The 19,219-nt window shown below is 45.1% G+C and overlaps 1 protein-coding gene across 2 annotated transcripts in view; it reads right to left on the reverse strand.

Annotated features, from left to right (window-relative positions):
* Positions 1 to 3,434, reverse strand: part of LOC109912792 (telomeric repeat binding factor 2, interacting protein) — an 11,190-nt gene extending 7,756 nt beyond the window's left edge. For both annotated transcript variants that reach the window (XR_007263845.1, XM_048606172.1), the window contains exons 1-2: positions 1,536 to 3,434; positions 368 to 507 (exon numbers count right to left, since the gene is read on the reverse strand). Coding sequence is in view for 1 of the 2 variants with exons in the window: in XM_048606172.1 (XP_048462129.1) it covers positions 368 to 507; positions 1,536 to 2,118 (723 nt within the window). In the remaining variant the exon portion in view is untranslated. The remainder of the gene's footprint in view (positions 1 to 367; positions 508 to 1,535) is intronic.
* Between the last annotated feature and the right edge of the window lie 15,785 nt (positions 3,435 to 19,219).

Consider the following 19,219-nt stretch of genomic DNA (forward strand, 5'->3'; position numbering starts at 1 on the left):
CTGCTTGCTCTTCTTGACTCAGTAAGTTAGTGCTGTCTTGGGAATGAGAAGAGAGATATGGCAAGACTGCTATTATTGTCAGGAATTTCAAGCAGATTGTAAAAACAGATAAAACCTAACTTGGAAAAAGAGTCCAGAATCACCATAAACAAAACGCTGGAGCAACTCAGCAGGTCTGGCAGCATCTGAGAGGGAAAAACTGTTAATGTTTCAAGTTCAAACCAAAAGGGTCACCGAACTCAAAACATGAACTGTTTTTCTCTATCCAGATGCTGCCAGACCCGTTGAGTTTCTCCAGCACTTTGTTTTTGTTTCAGATTTCCAGCATCTGCTGTCTTTATAAAAACAGAATTATCAAACTGCCTACCTCAAATTCACGGATTGCAACATGAAATATGTTGAAGCATTCCTCATCTCGATTTGCATCAGATTGTCGTTCAACTGAGGTGGTTGCTTTTTCATTAGACTTCAACTCAGCCTGCTGGAGATTGTCAAGATTCCTTTTACCTGTTGGGTATGAAAGGCTTCCTGTCATTTTGAAAAGCAGCAATTGAATAAACCAGTTCAGATTGGCAATCAGAAAATTCACCCTATGTTTTATAAAATGACTTCCATTTCCTGCTTCCAGTTTTCAGACTAGAAGAGAAATGACTCTCACAGGAGGTGACTCGTCTGCACAATACTCAATTAATTCTTTTCCTTCCCCCATCCTGTCACTCAGACGGCTGTGGCAGATTCAAGTACCAAATGGGTTGAAGGGTTATGGACAGTAAACAGGAAAGTGCAGCTAAGGCCAAGATGAGATTAACCATGATCATATGAAATGGTGGAGTAGCCTCAAGGGACTGAATTGTCTACTCCTGCTCTTACTTATGTTCTAATGAATAATGGAGGAACTATTTAGCAGAGGCTCTGATCTGAAAACATGAAAGAGCAGTAAGGGGTGCATCAACACTAATCATGTCGCTGAGACAAACACAGAAAATGCTGGAGAAATTGAGCAGATCTGTGATGAAAGAAACAGTTAGCATTTCAAGTCTGATATACCTTAGACTCGGTCTCTACCGTGCAGAAAGCGGCTATTCGGCCCCTTGAGCCTACACTAATCCTTCAAAAGAGCATCCCACCCAGCCCCAGTCTCCCGCCTTATTCCAATAACTCTGCACTTACCATGGCTAACCCACCTAGCCTGCACGTTCCTGGAGTCTACAGGTCAATTTAGCATGACCAATCCACCTAACTTGCACATCTATAGTATTCTCCACAACTAAGTTATCAATGAGTAATGAGACCGAGGGAGCGCTGGACATCAAAAAAAATCAGTTATGGTGACCATGCAGGTAGAAAACCCAGTCCCTGAGGGTTGAATTGCCTAACCCCAATGCAGCTCTCAATTGGGGTAGGGGTGGTCAAAAAAGGACGTACGTACGCATGCGGACAGTGGCTGACGGACCCGCACATGCGCACACGAGTTGACGGTTTTGCGCAAGCGCAGTTGGGCACTTGCAGTCTAACGGCCGCTGGAGAGGCCTCACCTTCTCCCTTGGCAGCCTGGAGAGCTGTCCGAGCGCTGGTCGCCGGCCGCTTCCCCTTGGCGCTGTCGAGCTGTTCCCGGCCGCAGAGCCAGTCCAGGTAGCGGCTCTTCATGGACTGCCAGGAATGGGAGGTCACATTACTTCTCTCCATCTCTATCCAGAGGGCATTTCCGGTGACGGACTTGTCGCCATGAGAGCGCACGTACAACAAGATGGCGGCGTCTTCCTCCTCGCTGTACGTCAACCTGCCGCGGCCTAGCGCTGTCACCGCCTCTGGGGAGGCCTGCTCCGCTGCGTACTCTTCCAGCGCCAGCTGCTTGTCCTGCTCCACGCTGTCCAGCACGTAGCGGGCGCTGATGTAGCCTTTCGACATTGGCCCCTCAGCCCCCGACTCGGTCAACAGGATGGCGCCCGGCTCCTGAACGCGGCACACCACCCCGCCGCCGTGGATGATCATCGGCGCCAGCAAGGCCTTGGTGGGCCCCGGCGGCATGTAGAACCGCAACGGGACGCCACAGTCGTCGAGGAAGAGAGTCCGAGAGTGCGACAGGGTCGCGACGGCACGGTCCCCACTGCTGGCCATCAGGAACGGGCTTTGACACTGGGAACGGGATCGCCGTCTTATTGGACAAGCGCCCTACAGCAACCGGAAAGGCGGTTACTGATTGGACTGTGTAAGGAAGCCGCCTTTTCATTGGACAAGGGGCGACGTTCCTATCCGCGTTTACCACTAGGTGGCGGGAGCAGCCCGTTCGCCCTGTCAGATTGCTTTCCCCTCAACACATTTCGTGGCTGTTTCCAATCCACGTTGTCGCTTATCCCATATACTGTTTTAATTCATAGAATCCGTACAGTGTGGAAACTGGCCATTTGGCCCAACAAGTCTACACTGCCACACCACCCTCTGAAGAGTATCCCACCCTGATTCATTCCCCTATTTCCGCATTTCCCCATGTCTAACCCACCTAACCTAAACATCCCTGGACACTCATTTAGCATGGCCAATCCACCTAGCCCGAACATCTTTGGACTGCGGGAGGAAACTGGAGCACCCGGAGGAAACCCACACAGATGCAGGGAGAATGTGCAAACTCCACACAGACAGTTGACTGAGGGTGGAATTGAACCCAGGTCCCTGCAGCCGTGAGGCGGCAGTGCTAACCACATTGCCGCCCATCTATCCACAGTGCAGAAATCAAGAATATATCTCAAGAGGTAGTAAAAACTGCCGATGCTGGAGTCAGATAACATTGTGGAGCTGGAGGAACACAGCAGGCCAAGCAGCATCAGAAGAGCACGAAAGTTGATGTTTCGGGTCCCTAGACCCCATTTCAGAGACTCCGGCCAATGTCAAGCAGCGACTGGAGGAACAAGAAGATGAGTGAAATGAACGCTATTGCAGTGAAATCTTGCATTATATTCCATGTTTCAAATGGCACTGGCAGACAAGGGTCCTGACCCTAAACGTCAACTTTCGTGTTCCTCTGATGCTGCCTGGCCCGCTGTGTTCCTCCAGCTCCACATTGTGTTATCTATATATCTCCTTAAGCCTTTACATTTTCAAGAACCCAGTCTCCACTCATCCCTGAGGAAGAGAGTTCCATAGGCACAGGACCCTCACGACTTAAAATATCAAATGAGGAAGGGTCACCGGACTGGAAACGTTAACTCTGTTTTCTCCTCCACAGATGCTGCCAGACCTGCTGAGCTTTTCCAGCAACTTTGTTTTTGTTCCTGATTTACAGTACCCGCAGTTCTTTTGGTTTTTATTTAAAATATCAAATCTCTGCCTTAAATGGGAGACCCCTTTCTGTTGAATTATACTGCCTTGTTCTGATGTGTCCCACAGGGGGATTTAGATTTAGGTTTGTTGTCACATGTATATAAAAAGTACAGTGAAAAACAGTTTTTTGCTTGCTGTGCACAAGGTGTCACCACGCTCCAGTGCCATTTGAAACACGGAATATAATACAAGATTTCACTGCAATAGCGTTCATCTCACTCATCTTCTTGTTCCTCCTGTTGCTGTTGACATTGGCCGGAGTCTCTGAACTGGGGTCTGGGGGTCTCTGTAAAGGACTCTCGGGTCTCAGTTATGTGCTTGCGCCACTGTCACAATCACAACTACCATATCCAAACTGCAGCCATGGGCTTGGAGATACATTGGTTCCGTATCTCCTGTTCCCCATCTGATGCTCCTCCAGATACTGCCACCGTTCACTGGTTGTCAGGGTCCTCTGCTGTCCCTTTGGTCGATGCTACTGCTCAATCTGGACCCTCAGCTCAGCCTGCAAGTCTGGGCTGGGGGAGTTAGCCCGGGACTCGCACCTCATTCGCCGGGAGACCCCAGGCTGGGTAGAACTGTGTCAGGTTATTCTGCTGCCACCAGAGACCTCCTTTCACCCGCTAATCTCCAGGCCAGACACCTCAGTCAGAGCAGGAAACATCCTCTTGGCATCCAGCCTCTCAAGTCCCCTTAGGATTTTATGTAATTCATTATTATTTTTTCATGCTTCTGAACTCTATTTGATAGAGGCTCAAACTATTCATGGGGCGACCCCTCATTCTATGAATTAGTCAAGTGAATTGTTATGAATTCTGTTCTACCGAATATCAGACCCTTTAACAGAAGGCCTGGGTTCAAGTCCTACCTACCCTGGAGGTGTGTCATAATTTGTCTGAACTGCTTGACTTAAAAGAACCAATCTAAATTTTTTGATGTTCCAATCCTGAAAAGGCAAGGTATTTGAAACCACTTAAGGCTGTATAAACAGTGTGAAATTGATAGCACAGATCTGATAGCCAAGCTGTTGATCAAGTAGGGACCCAGGTGTTTTCAACAGCCTAAGAATTGTCTGGACTCTGTCAAGAATACGTAGTTTATTCCTTTTCACTTTTTACTCCCATCCCTTACTGGAAAGCTGTTCTCCATCACTGGTGTTTGGCTTCCAGCTTTTGAAATAAACCCACAGCAAAAGCCTTCCAGGTGAATCATGTCTAGGTGAAAAAATGTTTTCGTCAAATCCCCTCTAAACCTCCTGCTCTTTAGTACAGTCATTAACCAGGGGCCCTGGTTAATGACTGTACTAAAGGGAAACATTTCTCCCTATCTATCCTGTTTATGTGCTTAATAACTTTATATACCTCAATCAGGTTCCCCTCAGCCTTTCATGATCTAAGGAAAACAACCCCCAAGGCAATTGAATGTGTCTTCATAACTGAATCAGTCCAGCCCCAGGCAGCACCCTGATGAATCTACCCTATACATCCTTTAGTGCAAACACAGTTTTCCTATAGTGTGGTTATCTACCTGTCTATTGCCTTCAAGGATCTATGGATTTGCACACCACATTCATTTAACATCTACATCATGGGAAAAAGCCCTTCGTGTTACACCAATCAAAATGAACCATCTAACTATTCCAATTTTCTAGCACTTGGCCCATAGTCTTATATGTCTTGGCATTACAGGAGCATATCTAAATAATACTTAAATGTTATGAAGGTTTCTGCCTCTTCTACTTTTACAGGCATTGACTTTCAGGTTCCCATTACCCTCTCCATGAAAAGTTGTTTGCCTCCATTTCCTCTAAACCTTCATCTTAAATCTTTGCCCCTTGGTTATTGATTCCTCCAGTAAGGGGAAAAGTTTCTTCCTATCTATCCGGCTAAGCCACTCATAATTTTACACATCTCAATCATGTCCCCCTCTCAGTCTCCTCTGCTCTAAGGAAGACAATGCCAGTCTATAACTTTTCCAAGTTCTTAAATATTACCTGTGGACTGAATCTTAACGGTTTTGGCTAAGTGTGAGTTGTGTTGAGCTTTTGGATGGTTTCTTGCTGAGAGGCCTAGCAAGTTTCTCACCCAGTCTTACCAAACTTGCCTACCAAGTCCCTATGCTGTCTCTCACATCTGATTTCTATCCAACCTTACCACGTGCTGTTCTTTTTGCTTTCCTAATTTCCTTTTTATGTTCCCTCATGAACATTCTATACTCCTCTTAGGGCTTCTACTGCTTTAAGCCCTCAGTTTCTGCATAAGCCTCCTTTTTCTCCTCATCCAATTCAGTGTATCCCACAGTATCTAGGACTCACTGGATTTTTCGTAATAGCTTTTATCTTTATTGGGACATGTTGGCCTTGTACTGTCTCTGTTTCCTTCTTGAAAGTGCCAGTGCTATCTTTAAAAACGCATTGTGTACCTCGACAAGCACTGTCTGACTGGAGCCAACCTGCACAGTTGCTGACATTTGCCCCGGAAATGGCACATAGGGAAATCAGTGCCCTGCTTTGTGAACAGGGTCCTGGAGGTCCTGCTAGAGCATGGTGTCTCAGGCGGGATGCCTTCTACCCTAGGACCACAGTGGAGGCCACAACATCAGACCATGGTGGCCTGGCCTGAGTTTGGCACCTGGGTTAATACAATCTCTTGCAGTGTCCAGCAATGTAGGAAAAAAGACAATGTTTCTCTCTGCTGACACCCGATGTTGCTAGAAACTGAGCAGCAGCACTAATCTAGGTATGTGATTGCACATAATTCCAGAAACGCTATGTTATCATGTAAAGTTCCAATGACATCGTACATAAAGAAACTGCACATGCACAGAAAAGAAGTGTGTCAATGTACCCACATCCCACCAGGGCTTACGCTCTTTTACTTTCACTAGTGTGTTGCAGCAGGGACCCAGGTTAGATTCTAGCCTGGGATGATTGTGTGGAGTTTGCACACTCTCCTTGTGTGTGGATTTCATCTGGGTGCTCCGGTTTCCTCCCACAGTCCAAAGATGTGCAGGTTAGCTGGATTGGCAATGATAAATTACCTGTAGTGTCCAGGGATGTGTAGGCTAGGCGGAGTAGCCACGATAAATGTAGGGTGACAGGGTGGTGGGGGGTGGGATGCTCTTTGGAGGGCTGGTGGAGACTCAATGGACCAAATGGCCTTTATCTGCACTGTAGGGATTCTATGATCATCTCTCACTCACTCTGATCCACCACAATATCTGATCCCACTAGCTGTGCACATCCTCTGTGCTGTATACTCACATTCTCGTGACACCTTCCCATGCCCATCAGTAGTCATAGCTGTCCCACCTACTTTTGTCCTCCATAATACCTGCCTTTTTATCATTCTATGAGGAAAACAGACCATAATAGAGAAGAAAGATACAAGATGAGTGTTGTGCTTCCTAACATTTGGCTCCTTATTCCTTGTTTGGAGAGGATCCTGAGCGGGGCCTGGACTGGTATCAGAGGCTGCTCTTGAACTACTGTGCCAGGAGCTCCCGAGTGAAGGCCTGCTGACAATTATGACAACCTAAAATAAAACAAAGAACTACAGACGCTGAAGATCTGAAACAAAACCGGTAATTGCTGGCAAAACTAAGCAGGTCTGGCAGCATCTGTGGAGAGAAATCAGAGTTAATGTTTCAAGTCCAGCGACTCTTCTTCAGAACCAATTATGACAATCTTCCTGGCTTTATGTCTCTGTTAAACAGAAAGACTAGACAGCAGCAATATGAGCATGGTATCTCTGGCTAAGGGAGCAAAGCACTGAAAGGCAATGCAAGGCAGGGTGCTGTGAGCATGATCAGAGGTGTCACCAATATCTTTGAACAGTGTTAATTGATTAAGAAGAGAATTACTGTGCTAGAGAATCAGGATGTCTCAGGAGAGGTCATTTTACTTGAAAAGACAAACAAAAAAGATGCAGTTACATCAGTGTTGTCTTTGGCCAAGAACTAGTGGGAAAGATACAGATGAACAAATTTATAAGGAAATTACAGAGTAGTGCAAAACTATAGGAAATTTGTAGTGGGGGAGTGTAATTATCCAAATAAAACCTGGGATAACAGTGGAGAGGGACAGTACAAAATAAAGAACACAATTCTAAAGGAATTGAAGGAGCAGAGGGACCTGGTTGTATATGTGCATCAGTGATTGAAGATAACTGGACAGGTGGAAAGAACAGTGAAAAATGCATAAAGTGTCCAAGGCTGTTTTATATTATTTTCCTATGGAATATGAGTGTCTCTGATAAGGCAAGCATCTGTTGCCCATCCCAGATTGCAGTTGGACTGAATGTTTTACTAAGCCATTTCTCAACTACATTGCTATGGATCTATTCATCTGGGACTATCTAACTGAAAAGGATAGGGATCCAGACCTCGTGGTTCCCAATTTGGAAACAAGAATGCTTGTTATGCATCACACCTGTGTGCAGACACTGGAAATCATCTCTGAGAATTTCTGATAGCGACAGGATCAATTGGACAAGCTTTGTACCACAAGGAGTGCATTTTATGATGAACTGTACCCTGTCCCTCTCGAGATTTCTATCCAATCTTAGTGGGATCAAATGTACTTGATGAATTTGCCCCATATTTATGCACAGCTTGATCATTTATCATTTTAATTATTTAAGGGCAATTGAATACAAAAATAGGAAAATTATGCTTCATTTGTTCAGGGCATTGATGACATAGGGTCTGGAATGCTGTGTACAATAATGGTCACCTCACTTAAGGCAGATACTTGGAATGGGTCGGTAGGAGAATAGTGCAGAAGAGTGCGTGGTTTAACAGTTGGTGCAGGAGTGAGGGTTTTAGATTCCTGCGTCACTGGGACCATTTCTGGGGAAAGTGGAACCTGTACAAGCGGGACAGTACATATCTGAACAAGCGTGGGACTAACATTTTTGCAGGACAGTTTGCTACTGCTGTTGGGAAGAGTTTAAACTGATTTGCTGGGGGAGGGGACATAGATTATTAACAGAATAAAACCACAGATTCATACAGTAAAACAACCAAGTCGCAGGGGCTCCATCCCTGCCTCTTTGACCTGTCTGTTTCCTCTCCACCTATCTTCTCCTCTATCCATCTTCTATCCGCCTCCCCCTCTCTCCCTATTTATTTCAGAACCCCCTTCCCCTCCCCCATTTCTGATGAAGGGTCTAGGCCCGAAACATCAGCCTTCCTGCTCCTAAGATGCTGTTCATCCAGCTCGACACCTTGTTAATTCGGAGGGATGGTGGCACTATTAATTTTCAAGGGAGTAAAGCAAGGCTGGATGGTCTTTGATGCTAGGTGTATCATAGGTAAAACAGATGAGTTAAAGGTATTGATATGTGGAAGTGTGATATAGTAACCATCATGCAGATGTGGTTGAGGGATGGGCAGGATTGGCAACTTGTCTTTCTGGGATATACAATCTTCAGGTGAGATAGAGGAGTGGGTAAAAGCGGATGAGGCACTGTAATATTAGTTAAGGAGTCAGTTACTACAGCAATCAGATGATATCTTGGAGGGAGCATAAAATGAAGCTCTGTGGAGAGCTTAGGGATCTAAAAAAAGGGGCAGCCACATTTACTAGGTGTTTATTGTAGACGCTCAGAGTCAGCGGGAAATTGAGAAAATTTGTGCACAGTTTGTGGAGGTGTGTAAAAATAATAAAATAGCAGTGGGGGTGGGGTTTCAACTTTTCCACCATTAACTGGGATAGACATAGCATTAAGGGCTTGGATGGATTGGATTTCTTGAAATGTGAACAGGAGAACTTTTTAAAACAATAAAAAGTTAAAAGTAGAGGGTTCTACAAGACACAGAGCTAATCTGGACCTAGTTCTGGTGCATGAAGCTGGACAGGTGGTTGAGGTGATGGTGATCACCAATGATACAATTTAAACTTATTATGGACAAAAAAAAAGACAAGTAGCAAAATGAGTTTTGAACTGAGGGAGAGCAGGTTTTAGTAAAATAAGGCAGGATTTGGCCAAAGTAAACTGGGAACAGCTACTAGTAGTGAAACCTACAGAAGGGCTTGCGGTGGGGGTAGTGGGGGGTGTCGCTCAAAAATGAAATGGTGAGGGTACAAGCCCAACATGTTCCTTCTAGGGTGATAGGGAGGAGAAATCAAGCTCAGAGAACCATGTATAACCAGATACTCAGGATACATCATGGGAGTACAGAAAGTGCAGGGTGGAGCTTAAGAAAGCAAAGAGAGTATATGAGAAAGCTCTAGCTGCTGAGCATAGGAAAATGCCAAGATATGTTATAAGTGTGTCAATGAGAAGTGATAACCAGGAAAAGAGTAGACACCAAGTGGCAGTTTATGGGTGGAGCCAAAGGACATGGTAGAGTGTTGAACAAATTTGTGTCCAAATGAAACTGTGGATCGTTTGGGGGGGGCGGTGTGAGTGAAGACTGCAAATGTGCTTGAGCAAATTGACATGAAGTAGGAACAAAAACAAAGTTGCTGGAAAAGCTCAGCAGGTCTGGCAGCATCTGTGGAGGAGAAAACAGAGTTAATGTTTTGGGTCTAGTGACCCTACCTCAGAACTGATGGAGGCTGGGAAAACGTCAGTTTATATGCAGAAAATAGGGAGGTGGGTGGGGTAGGGAGTAAGCGATAAGATAGAGCCCAAAGAGAGAGAAAGACAGTTGGACAGACAAAGGAGTTGCTAACGATCAGGCTGGGAGGGTGAATAGTTGTTAATGGGGACTGTTAATGACTAACAACAGGGGGTGTGTAGTGCAGGCTATGTGATAACAAGGGCTGGTGTGTGGGGTGGTGGGCTGGGACATGGGAGAGTTTAGGCCCTAAAATTATTGAACTCAATATTGAGTCTGGAGGGCTGTAGGTCCCCCAGCGGAAAATGAGGTGTTGTTTCTCCAGCTTGCGTTGGGCTTCACTGGAACACTGTAGCAAGCCAGAGACAGAGATGTTGGCCAGAGTGCAGGGTGGTGCATTGAAGTGGCAGGCAACAGGTAGTTCAGGGTCTTTTTTGCGAGCAGAACGTAGATGTTCTGTGAAGCGGTCGCCAAGTCTACGCTTCGTTTCCCCAGTGTATAGGAGACCACATTGTGAGCAGCGAATGCAGTAGACTAGATTCTTGGAAGTGCAGGTGAAGTGTTGCTTCACCTGGAAGGTATGTTTGGGCCCGTGGATAGTGGGGATGGAGGAGGTAAATGGGCAGGTGTTGCACCTTCGCCGGCTACAGGGGAAGGTGCCGTAGGGCTGTGGGGAGGTGTTAGGGGTGAAGGAAGTGTGGACCAGGGTGTCCCGGAGGGAATGGTCCCTGCAGAAGGCGGACAAGGGAGGGGAGGGGAATATGTATCTGGTGGTGGCATCTTGCTGGACGTGGCAGAAATGGCATCTGATGATCTTCTGGATGTGGACGCTGGTGGGATGGTAGGTGAGGATAAGGGGAACCGTATCGCTGTTGCGGGAGGGAAGAGAAGGGGTGAGGGCAGAAGTGCGGGAGATGGGTCGGACCCGATTGAGGGCCCTGTCGACAACGGAGCTGGGGAATCCTCAGTTGAGGAAGAATGCGGATTTTTCGGAGGCTCCCTTGTCGAAGTTGGCCTCATCTGAACATATGCAACGGAGACGGAGGAACTGAGAAAATGGGCTGGAGTCTTTACAGGAAGTGGGCTGTGAGGAGGTATAGTCCAGGTAGCTGTGGGAGTCGGTGGGTTTGTAATGGATATTAGTGGCCAGTCTATCCCCAGAAATGGAAACAGAAATGTCGAGGAAGGAAAGGGAGGAGTCAGAGATAGACCAGGTGAAAGTGAGGGCAGGGTGGAAATTGGAGGCGAAATTGATGAATTTTTCCAATTCTAGACGAGAGAGGGGAGCAGCACCGATGATATCATCGATGTATCGGATAAAGAGTTGTGGGTGGGGGCTGGAATAGGACTGGAACAAGGAATGTTTCACGTACCCCACGAAGAGACAGGCATAACTAGGGCCCATGCGGATACCCATGGCAACCCCTCTTACCTGAAGAAAATGAGAGGAGTTGAAAGAGAAGTTGTTGAGGGTGAGGACAAGCTCAGCCAAGCAGAGGAGGGTGGTGGTGGGTGGAGATGGTTCAGGTCTTTGCTCCAGGAAGAAGCGGAGAGCCCTAAGACCCTCCTGATGGGGAATGGATGTGTAAAGGGATTGCACATCCATGGTAAAGAGGAGGTGGCTGGAGCCGGTAAACTGGAAGCTTTGAAACCGGCATAAGGCATCAGATGAATCATGGATGTATGTGGGTAGGGATTGGACCAGGGGGGAGAAGACTGAGTCAAGGTAGGAAGAGATGAGTTCTGTGGGGCATGAGCAGGCTGAAACAATGGGTCTACCTGGACAGTCCTGTTTGTGGATTTTTGGCAGGAGCTGTGCGGTGTTGGGGGACTGTTAGCTTGGAAGTGGATGGGGGGAGATCACCGAATGAAATGAGATCCATAACCGTAGTGGATACAATGGCCTGATGTGCCATGGTGGGGTCATAGTCCAGGGGAAGGTGGGAGGAGGTATCTGAGAACTGGTGCTCAGCCTCTGCAAGGTAGAGGTCAGTATGCCAGACAACAACAGCACCACCCTTATCGGCAGGCTTGATGACAAAGTTAGGGTTAGATCTGAGTGCACGGAGTGCAGTCAGTTCGGAGGGAGATAGGTTGAGGGGGCAGTGAAATTGAGGCGACTGATGTCACGTCGACAGTTCTCAATGAAAAGATCAAGTGCAGGTAAAAGGCCGGAGGGAGGGGTCCAGGTGGAGGGAGAGTGTTGGAGTTGGTCAAAGGGGTCTGTGGGATGGGGAGAGGACTCTTGTCCAAAGAAATGAGCACGGAGGCGAAGACGGCGGAAGAACAGTTCAGCGTCATGTCGTGCCTGAAATTCGTTAAGGTGGGGACGCAGAGGGATAAAGCTGAGGCCTTTGCTGACTACAGGGCGTTCAGCATCGGAGAGTGGAAGGTTAGGAGGGATGGTGAGTACACGACATGAATTAGGGCAAGGTATTAGAGGCAATGGCAGGCTTAAAAATGGACAAATCTTCATTCCAGATGAATTGTGCACTGTGGGAGTCAAGGGAGGAGATTACAGGGGCACTGACCCAAGTAGTTAATTCCTCTCTGATGCCAAAGGACTACAGAATAGTTAGTGTGGTTCTTATATTTGAGAAGGGTTGTAAAGATAATTCAGAGAATTACAGACCAGTGAGTCCCACTTCAGTAATAGGAAAACTAGTAGGGAAAATTCTGAAGGAGATTATTTATCTCCACTTGGAGAGGCAAGGCTTGATCAGGGATTGTCAGCATGGCTTTGTCATTGGAGAGAACATGCCTAATAAATTTTGATTGAATTTTTTGAGGAGGTGACCAGGTGTATTGATGAAAGTAGTAAAGTTGATGTAGTTTGTATGGATTTCAGCAAAGCCTTTGACAGGGTCCCACATAGGAGACTTATTAAGAAGGCAAATACACATGGGAAACAGGATAATTTGATAAAGTGGATTCAAAATTAGTTCAGTTGTGGGAGACAGAGGGTGATGACTGAAGGCTGTGTTAGTGTCTGGATGCTAGTGTCCCATGGTGTACCACAGGGATGTGTGCCTTCATAATTTTCCTTACTGAAATTTGAAGCCCTTGCTTCAGATTGACCTGCCTCACTTTCAAAAATAATGTTAAATTTTATCATAGATTACTAATCCCTAAAGTTTTTTTTTAGTAAAAAGGTTGTAAATTTGCCTTATCTTGTTACTTAATGCTAGATCTGCAATAGCCTGTCGTCCAGTAGGTTCCTCAACATTCTACTCTAGAAGACCATCCCTAACATACTCCAGAAACTCCTCCTCCACAATTCAGTTGGTTTATCCAGTCTACTTCCACATTTAAATCAGATGATTACTATGTTCTTCCATCTCCAGACATCAATCCTTATTATCAATGTAACTTGGTCTTCTTTTCCTTCATGTCTGTCCTTTATAAGCATTGAACAATAAGATCCTAATCCTGATCACCATGTAGCCATGTTTCCATGTATCTCTATTTCTACCTTTAGATTGTCTACCTTGTTGTAATGCTGTGGTAGAACACCCCTAACTTTGTCTTTTTGATATCATTCTGCTTTCAAAGCTCACCCGAAACTCAGCTTTGTTCCTCCTGTCTTCTAGTCTCCCTTGCATTCTTTCAGCTTCCTGTTGCCAACTTTACTTCCTTACATTATGGCTTATCCCTTATGTTCCCATCTCCCTGACAAGCTATTTTAGACCCACTTCAACAGAGCTAGCAAATCTGCCTGCAAGGATATCAGTCCCAGCTCTGTTAAAGTGTAACCCATCCTGTTCAAGTCCCACCTGTCCCACAACAATCCCAATTCTTCAGAAATCTGATACCCCCCTCCTATATTAGTGCTTCAACCATATATTCAAATGATGTGTTCTCCTGTTCTTATCCTTACTGGCACATGGTATTAGTAATAATCATGAGATTATGGCTGTTGAGGTCCTGCTTTTAATTTCTCTGAAATCACCGAAATCTACTTCAGAATCATGTCCCTTATTTTTTACCTGTAGTGTTGGTACCAGTGTGTCTGTGACCTCTTGCTATTTGCCACCACTCCCAGAAGGATGTCCTGCAGCTGTTCCATGAGGTCCTTGGCACTGCACCATGGAGGCAATGCACCATCTTGGAATCATGTTTAATTTCACAGAAATGCCTGTCTGATTCCCTGATTACAGAATTAATTATAACTATATTGCTCTTCCTCCTCTCCTGAAACACCATGGGCTTGGTTCCGGCTGCATTCTTACGAGGAATCATTGCCCTCACCGGTTTCCAAAATGGAATACTATTTAGGAAGCAGGATAGACTCAGTGGACTCCTGCACAACATGCCTGGTTTTCTTAGACTACCTGGTACCCTCCTCTCTCCCATGTACACTTTTAAGCTGCAGTGTGACCCCCTTACATGTGCTATCCATATGGTCATCTGCCTCATGGATTCACAACAGTAACTCCAGTTATTAGATGCAGGAGGGAATGTGGAGTTACAATCAGATCAGACATCGTCATATTGAATGGCATATTCCATTCTCAATCATCACAATGTGAACTTAAGATGGAACAAGGTGTCCTTTTATACAATCTGAGGATTTGTTTTCTTCATTCAGGAGATGAAGGCATCGCTGACATTTGTTGCCCATTCCCAATTGTCCAGAGGGCAGTTAAGAGTCAATCATATGGCTGTGAGTCTGGAGTCACATGTAGGCTAGACCAGGTAAGGATGGTAGTTTCCTTCCTTAAAGGACAGTAGTGAACCAGATGGGTTTTTCCTGACAATTGACAATAGTTTCATGGTTATCATTAGACTCTTACTTCCAGATTTTTACAGAATTCAAATTCTACCATCTGCTATGGTGGGATTCAAACCCAGATCCCCAGGATATTTCTGGATTAATTATCCAGTGGTAATACCACTCGGCCAGTGAGCATTCTTTAGCCTAAAAGTCCATGGAAAAGGGATATACTTACTGAAGGAGAAAGTAAGTACCATTGATAATGCTGTGAAATCAAAAGATGTGGAGTTTAGGAGATAGCGAGAACTGCAAATGCTGGAAGTCAGAGTCAATACAGCGTGAGCTGGAGGAACACAGCAGGTTATGCAGCATCAGAGGAACAGGAAAATTGATGTTTTGGGTTGGGACCTGATGAAGGGTCCTGCTCCTCTGATGCTGCCTGGCCTGCTGTGTTCCTCCAGCTCACACTGTATCAAGATGTGGAGTTCAGATTGTTTCTACGCTTAGGTAAATACTATTCATAATTTTTGCCAGAACTTGCAATGCTGCGAGCTCCTTTGCATGAATTGTTGTGAAATGGATATAAAATGGAAATGATCATAACTCAAGATACTTATGATGTATGTAAAAGCAGCTTGATCTGTGGTGAACTACTCATTCATCACAGCACAAATTGTGACCTGATTGAGCTGATTTGAATTGATTTTCCCTTACCTTGGAGGAAGCAAGGGAGCTTTCAAGAAGGACAAATAATGGGGTAAATGTTTAATCCAAAGAGATATTTGCCCCACTCCTGCCATAGCACCAGTTAGGTTCTGGGTGAGAATGTCCAGGGAACCTTCTTGCCCTGCCACCTGTTAAAGTGCTTAAGCAATTAAATAATATCCACCTAGGGACCTTGGGCCTGATTAACTCTCTTTCAGGTAGTTGACAAAAGTGGCTGCTTTCCTATCAAGTGGGAGGTGATTGCCTAGCTAGCTGGCCTTTGATCAAGTGATTGATACAGGTTAAAAAACACTTGATGCTTAACAATGAAAAAGATTAATAGGGCTAAGCTACCTATTTTCTTCAGCTCAAGAAAGATTGAGGAAAGAGCTTCATGAAGCTTCTTTGGCAGTTAAAGAAAGAGAATAAATGAAGACAGGATAGCCAAGAGGCTTCAAAAGACTCTGAAACAAATTTTTCAACGAAGATTGCCCATGTCAACTGTGTTTTCACTTGTGAGGCAGAAGTTGAATTATGGGATTACTGCGCGAACCACGTGCAAATTCGCTTAGGGATAAGAAAATTAGGGAAGTAAACACGTGGCTAAGGGAGTGGTGTGGGAAAGAGGGATTCCATTTCATGGGGCATTGGCATCAGTTTTGGAACCGGAGGGATCTGTACTGATGGGACGGTCTGCACCTGAACTGATCTGGAACCAGTGTTCTAGCGAAAAGAATAAATAGGGTGGTCACTAGGACTTTAAACTAGTGAGCTGGGGGGAAGGGAAAGGGAAAACGACAGGGAGTATGATGGTAACTAAAAAGGTAAGCAGCAGGTTAGCATGTGTGCAGGAGGGTTTAAGTTCAAGGCAGACTATGAGAGAAGCAAAAAGGAAGGATAACTCAGGAGACATTATTAGAGATGTTGGAAATCATGAGGGTAAGAAAGTTAGCATAAAGGCACTTTACCTGAATGCTCTAGCATTAGTAACAAGGTTGATGAGTTAACTGCACAAATCATCGCGAATGAATATGATTTGGTAGCCATTACGGAGACATGGTTACAGGATGGTCACGACTGGGAGTTAAATATCCAAGGGTATCAGACTATTTGGAAGGACAGACAGGAAGGTAAGGGAGGTAGTGTAGCTCTGATATTCAAGGATGACATCACGGCAGTGCTGAGAGATGATATAGGTTCAATGGAGAATGAGGTTGAATCCATTTGTGTGGAAATTAGAAATTCTAAGAGGAAAAAGTCACTGATAGGCGTAGTCTATAGGCCACCAAATAATAACATCACATTGGGGCGGGCAATAAACAAAGAAATAACTAATGCCTGTAAAAATGGTACGGCAATTATCATGGGGGATTTTAATCTACATGTAGCTTGGTCGAACCAGCTCGGTCAGGGTAGCCTTGAGGAGGGGGTCGTTGAGTGTATCCGTGATAGTTTTCTTGAACAGTATGTAATGGAACCGACGAGGGAGCAAACTATCCTAGATCTGGTCCTGTGTAATGAGACCGGAATAATTAATGACCTCATAGTTAGGGATCCTCTTGGAAGGAGTGATCACAGTATGGTTGAATTTAGAATACAGATGGAGAGTGTGAAGATAAGATCCAATACCAGGGTCCTGTGCTTGAACAAGGGGAACTACAATAGAATGAGGGAGGACTTGGCTAAAGTAGACTGGAAACAAAGATTTTATGCTAGGACAGTTGACGAGCAGCGGAGGACTTTCAAAGCAATTTTTCAAAGTGCTCGGCAAAAGTATATTCCAATGGAAAGGAAGGACTGTAAGAAAAGGGGTAATCTGCCATGGGTGTCTAAAGAAATAAGGGAGGCTATCAACTTGAAAGAGAAGGCATACAAAGTGGCCAAAAACAGCATGAAACTAGAAGATTGGGAAAACTTTAAAGGTCAACAGAAAGCCACAAAAAGAGCTATAAAGAAAAGTAAGATAGAACATGAGAAAAAACTAGCACAGAATATAAAGACAGATAGCAAAAGTTTCTATAAATATATAAAACGAAAAAGAGTGGCTAAAGTAAACGTTGGCCCTTTAGAGGATGAGAAGGGAATTTAGTTATGGGATATGATGAAATGGCCGAGGCATTGAACAGGTATGTTGTATCGGTCTTCACAGTGGAGGACTCTAATAACATGCCAGTAATAGACAAAGAGACGAAGGTAGGTGAGAACCTGGAAACAATCATTATTACGGAAGAGGTATGTGTTGGGCAAGCTAATGGAGCTAAGGATTGATAAATCTCCTGGCCCTGATGGAATGCATCCCAGGGTACTAAAAGAGATGGCGGTAGAAATAGCAGGTGCACTGGCAGTAATTTTACAAAATTCACTGGACTCTGGGGCAGTCCCAGCAGATTGGAAAACAGCAAATGTGATGCCACTGCTTAAAAAGGAAAGTAGACAAAAGATGGGGAATTATAGACCGGTTAGCTTAACCTCTGTAGTGGGGAAGATGCTTGAGTCTATTATCAAGGAAGAAATAGCAAGGCATCTTGATAGAAATTGTCCCGTTGGGCAGACGCAGCATGGGTTCATGAAGGGCCGGTCATGCTTGACAAATCTTTTGGAATTCTATGAAGACATCATGAGCGAGGTGGACAATGGGGACCCAGTGGATGTGGTGTACCTAGATTTCCTAAAGGCCTTCAACAAGGTGCCGCACAAGAGGCTACTGCATAAGATAAGGATGCATGGTGTTAAGGGTAAAGTATTAGCATGGATAGAGGATTGGTTGACTAACAGGAAGCAAAGAGTGGGGATAAATGAGTGCTATTCTAGCTGGCAGTCAGTGACTAGTGGTGTGCCTCAGGGATCGGTGTTGGGACCGCAATTATTTACAATTTATATAGATAATTTGGAGTTGGGGACCACGTGTAGGGTGTCAAGGTTTGCAGATGACTGTGAAACTTTGCAGAGGAACATAGATACATTGAGTGAGTGGGCAAAGGTCTGGCAGATGGAATACAGTGTAAATAAATGTGAAGTCGTACATTTTGGTAGGAGTAATAGTAAAAAGGATTATTACTTGAATGGTAAAAAGTTGTAGCATGCTGCTATGCAGAGGGACCTGGGTGTCCTTGTGCATGAATCACAGAAGGTAGGTCTGCAAGTACAACAAGTAATTCGGAAGGCAAATGGAATTTTGTCCTTCATTGCTAAAGGGATTGAGATTAAAAGCAGAGAGGTTATGTTGCAGCTGTACAAGATGCTGGTGAGGCCACACCTGGAGTACTGTGTGCAGTTTTGGTCTCCTTACTTGAGAAAAGATGTACTGGCACTGGAGGGGGTGCAAAGGAGGTTCACTAGGTTGATTCCGGAGTTGAGGGGGTTGGTTTATGAGGAGAGACTGAGTAGATTGGGATTATATTCATTGGAATTCAGAAGATTGAGGGGGGATCTTATAGAAACATATAAAATTATGAAGGGCATAGATAAGATAGAAGTAGAGAGGATGCTTCCACTGGCAGGAGAAGCTAGGACAAGAGGGCATAGCCTCAAGATTAGAGGGAGCAGATTTAGGACTGAATTGAGAAGGAACTTCTTCACCCAGAGGGTTGTTAATCTATGGAATTCCTTGCCCAATGAAGTAGTTGACGCTACTTCAGTAAACGTTTTTAAAGATAAGGTAGATTTTTTTTGAACAATAAAGGAATTAAGGGATACGGTGAGAACGTGGGTAAGTGGATCTGAGTCCACGAAAAGATCAGCCATGATCTTATTGAATGGCGGAGCAGGCTCGAAGGGCCAGACGGCCTACTCCTGCTCCTAGTTCTTATGTTCTTATGTTCTTGAAGTCTGGGCAGTTCTATGCTGGAAAGGCCAATATCTTCATGCTGATAGAGATAGTAGGAACTGCAGATGCTGGAGAAAATTGAATCAGAGATA

The sequence above is a fragment of the Rhincodon typus genome, chromosome 16 (genome assembly GCF_021869965.1).
Source record: "Rhincodon typus isolate 14 chromosome 16, sRhiTyp1.1, whole genome shotgun sequence".
NCBI classification, from domain to species: Eukaryota; Metazoa; Chordata; class Chondrichthyes; order Orectolobiformes; family Rhincodontidae; genus Rhincodon; species Rhincodon typus.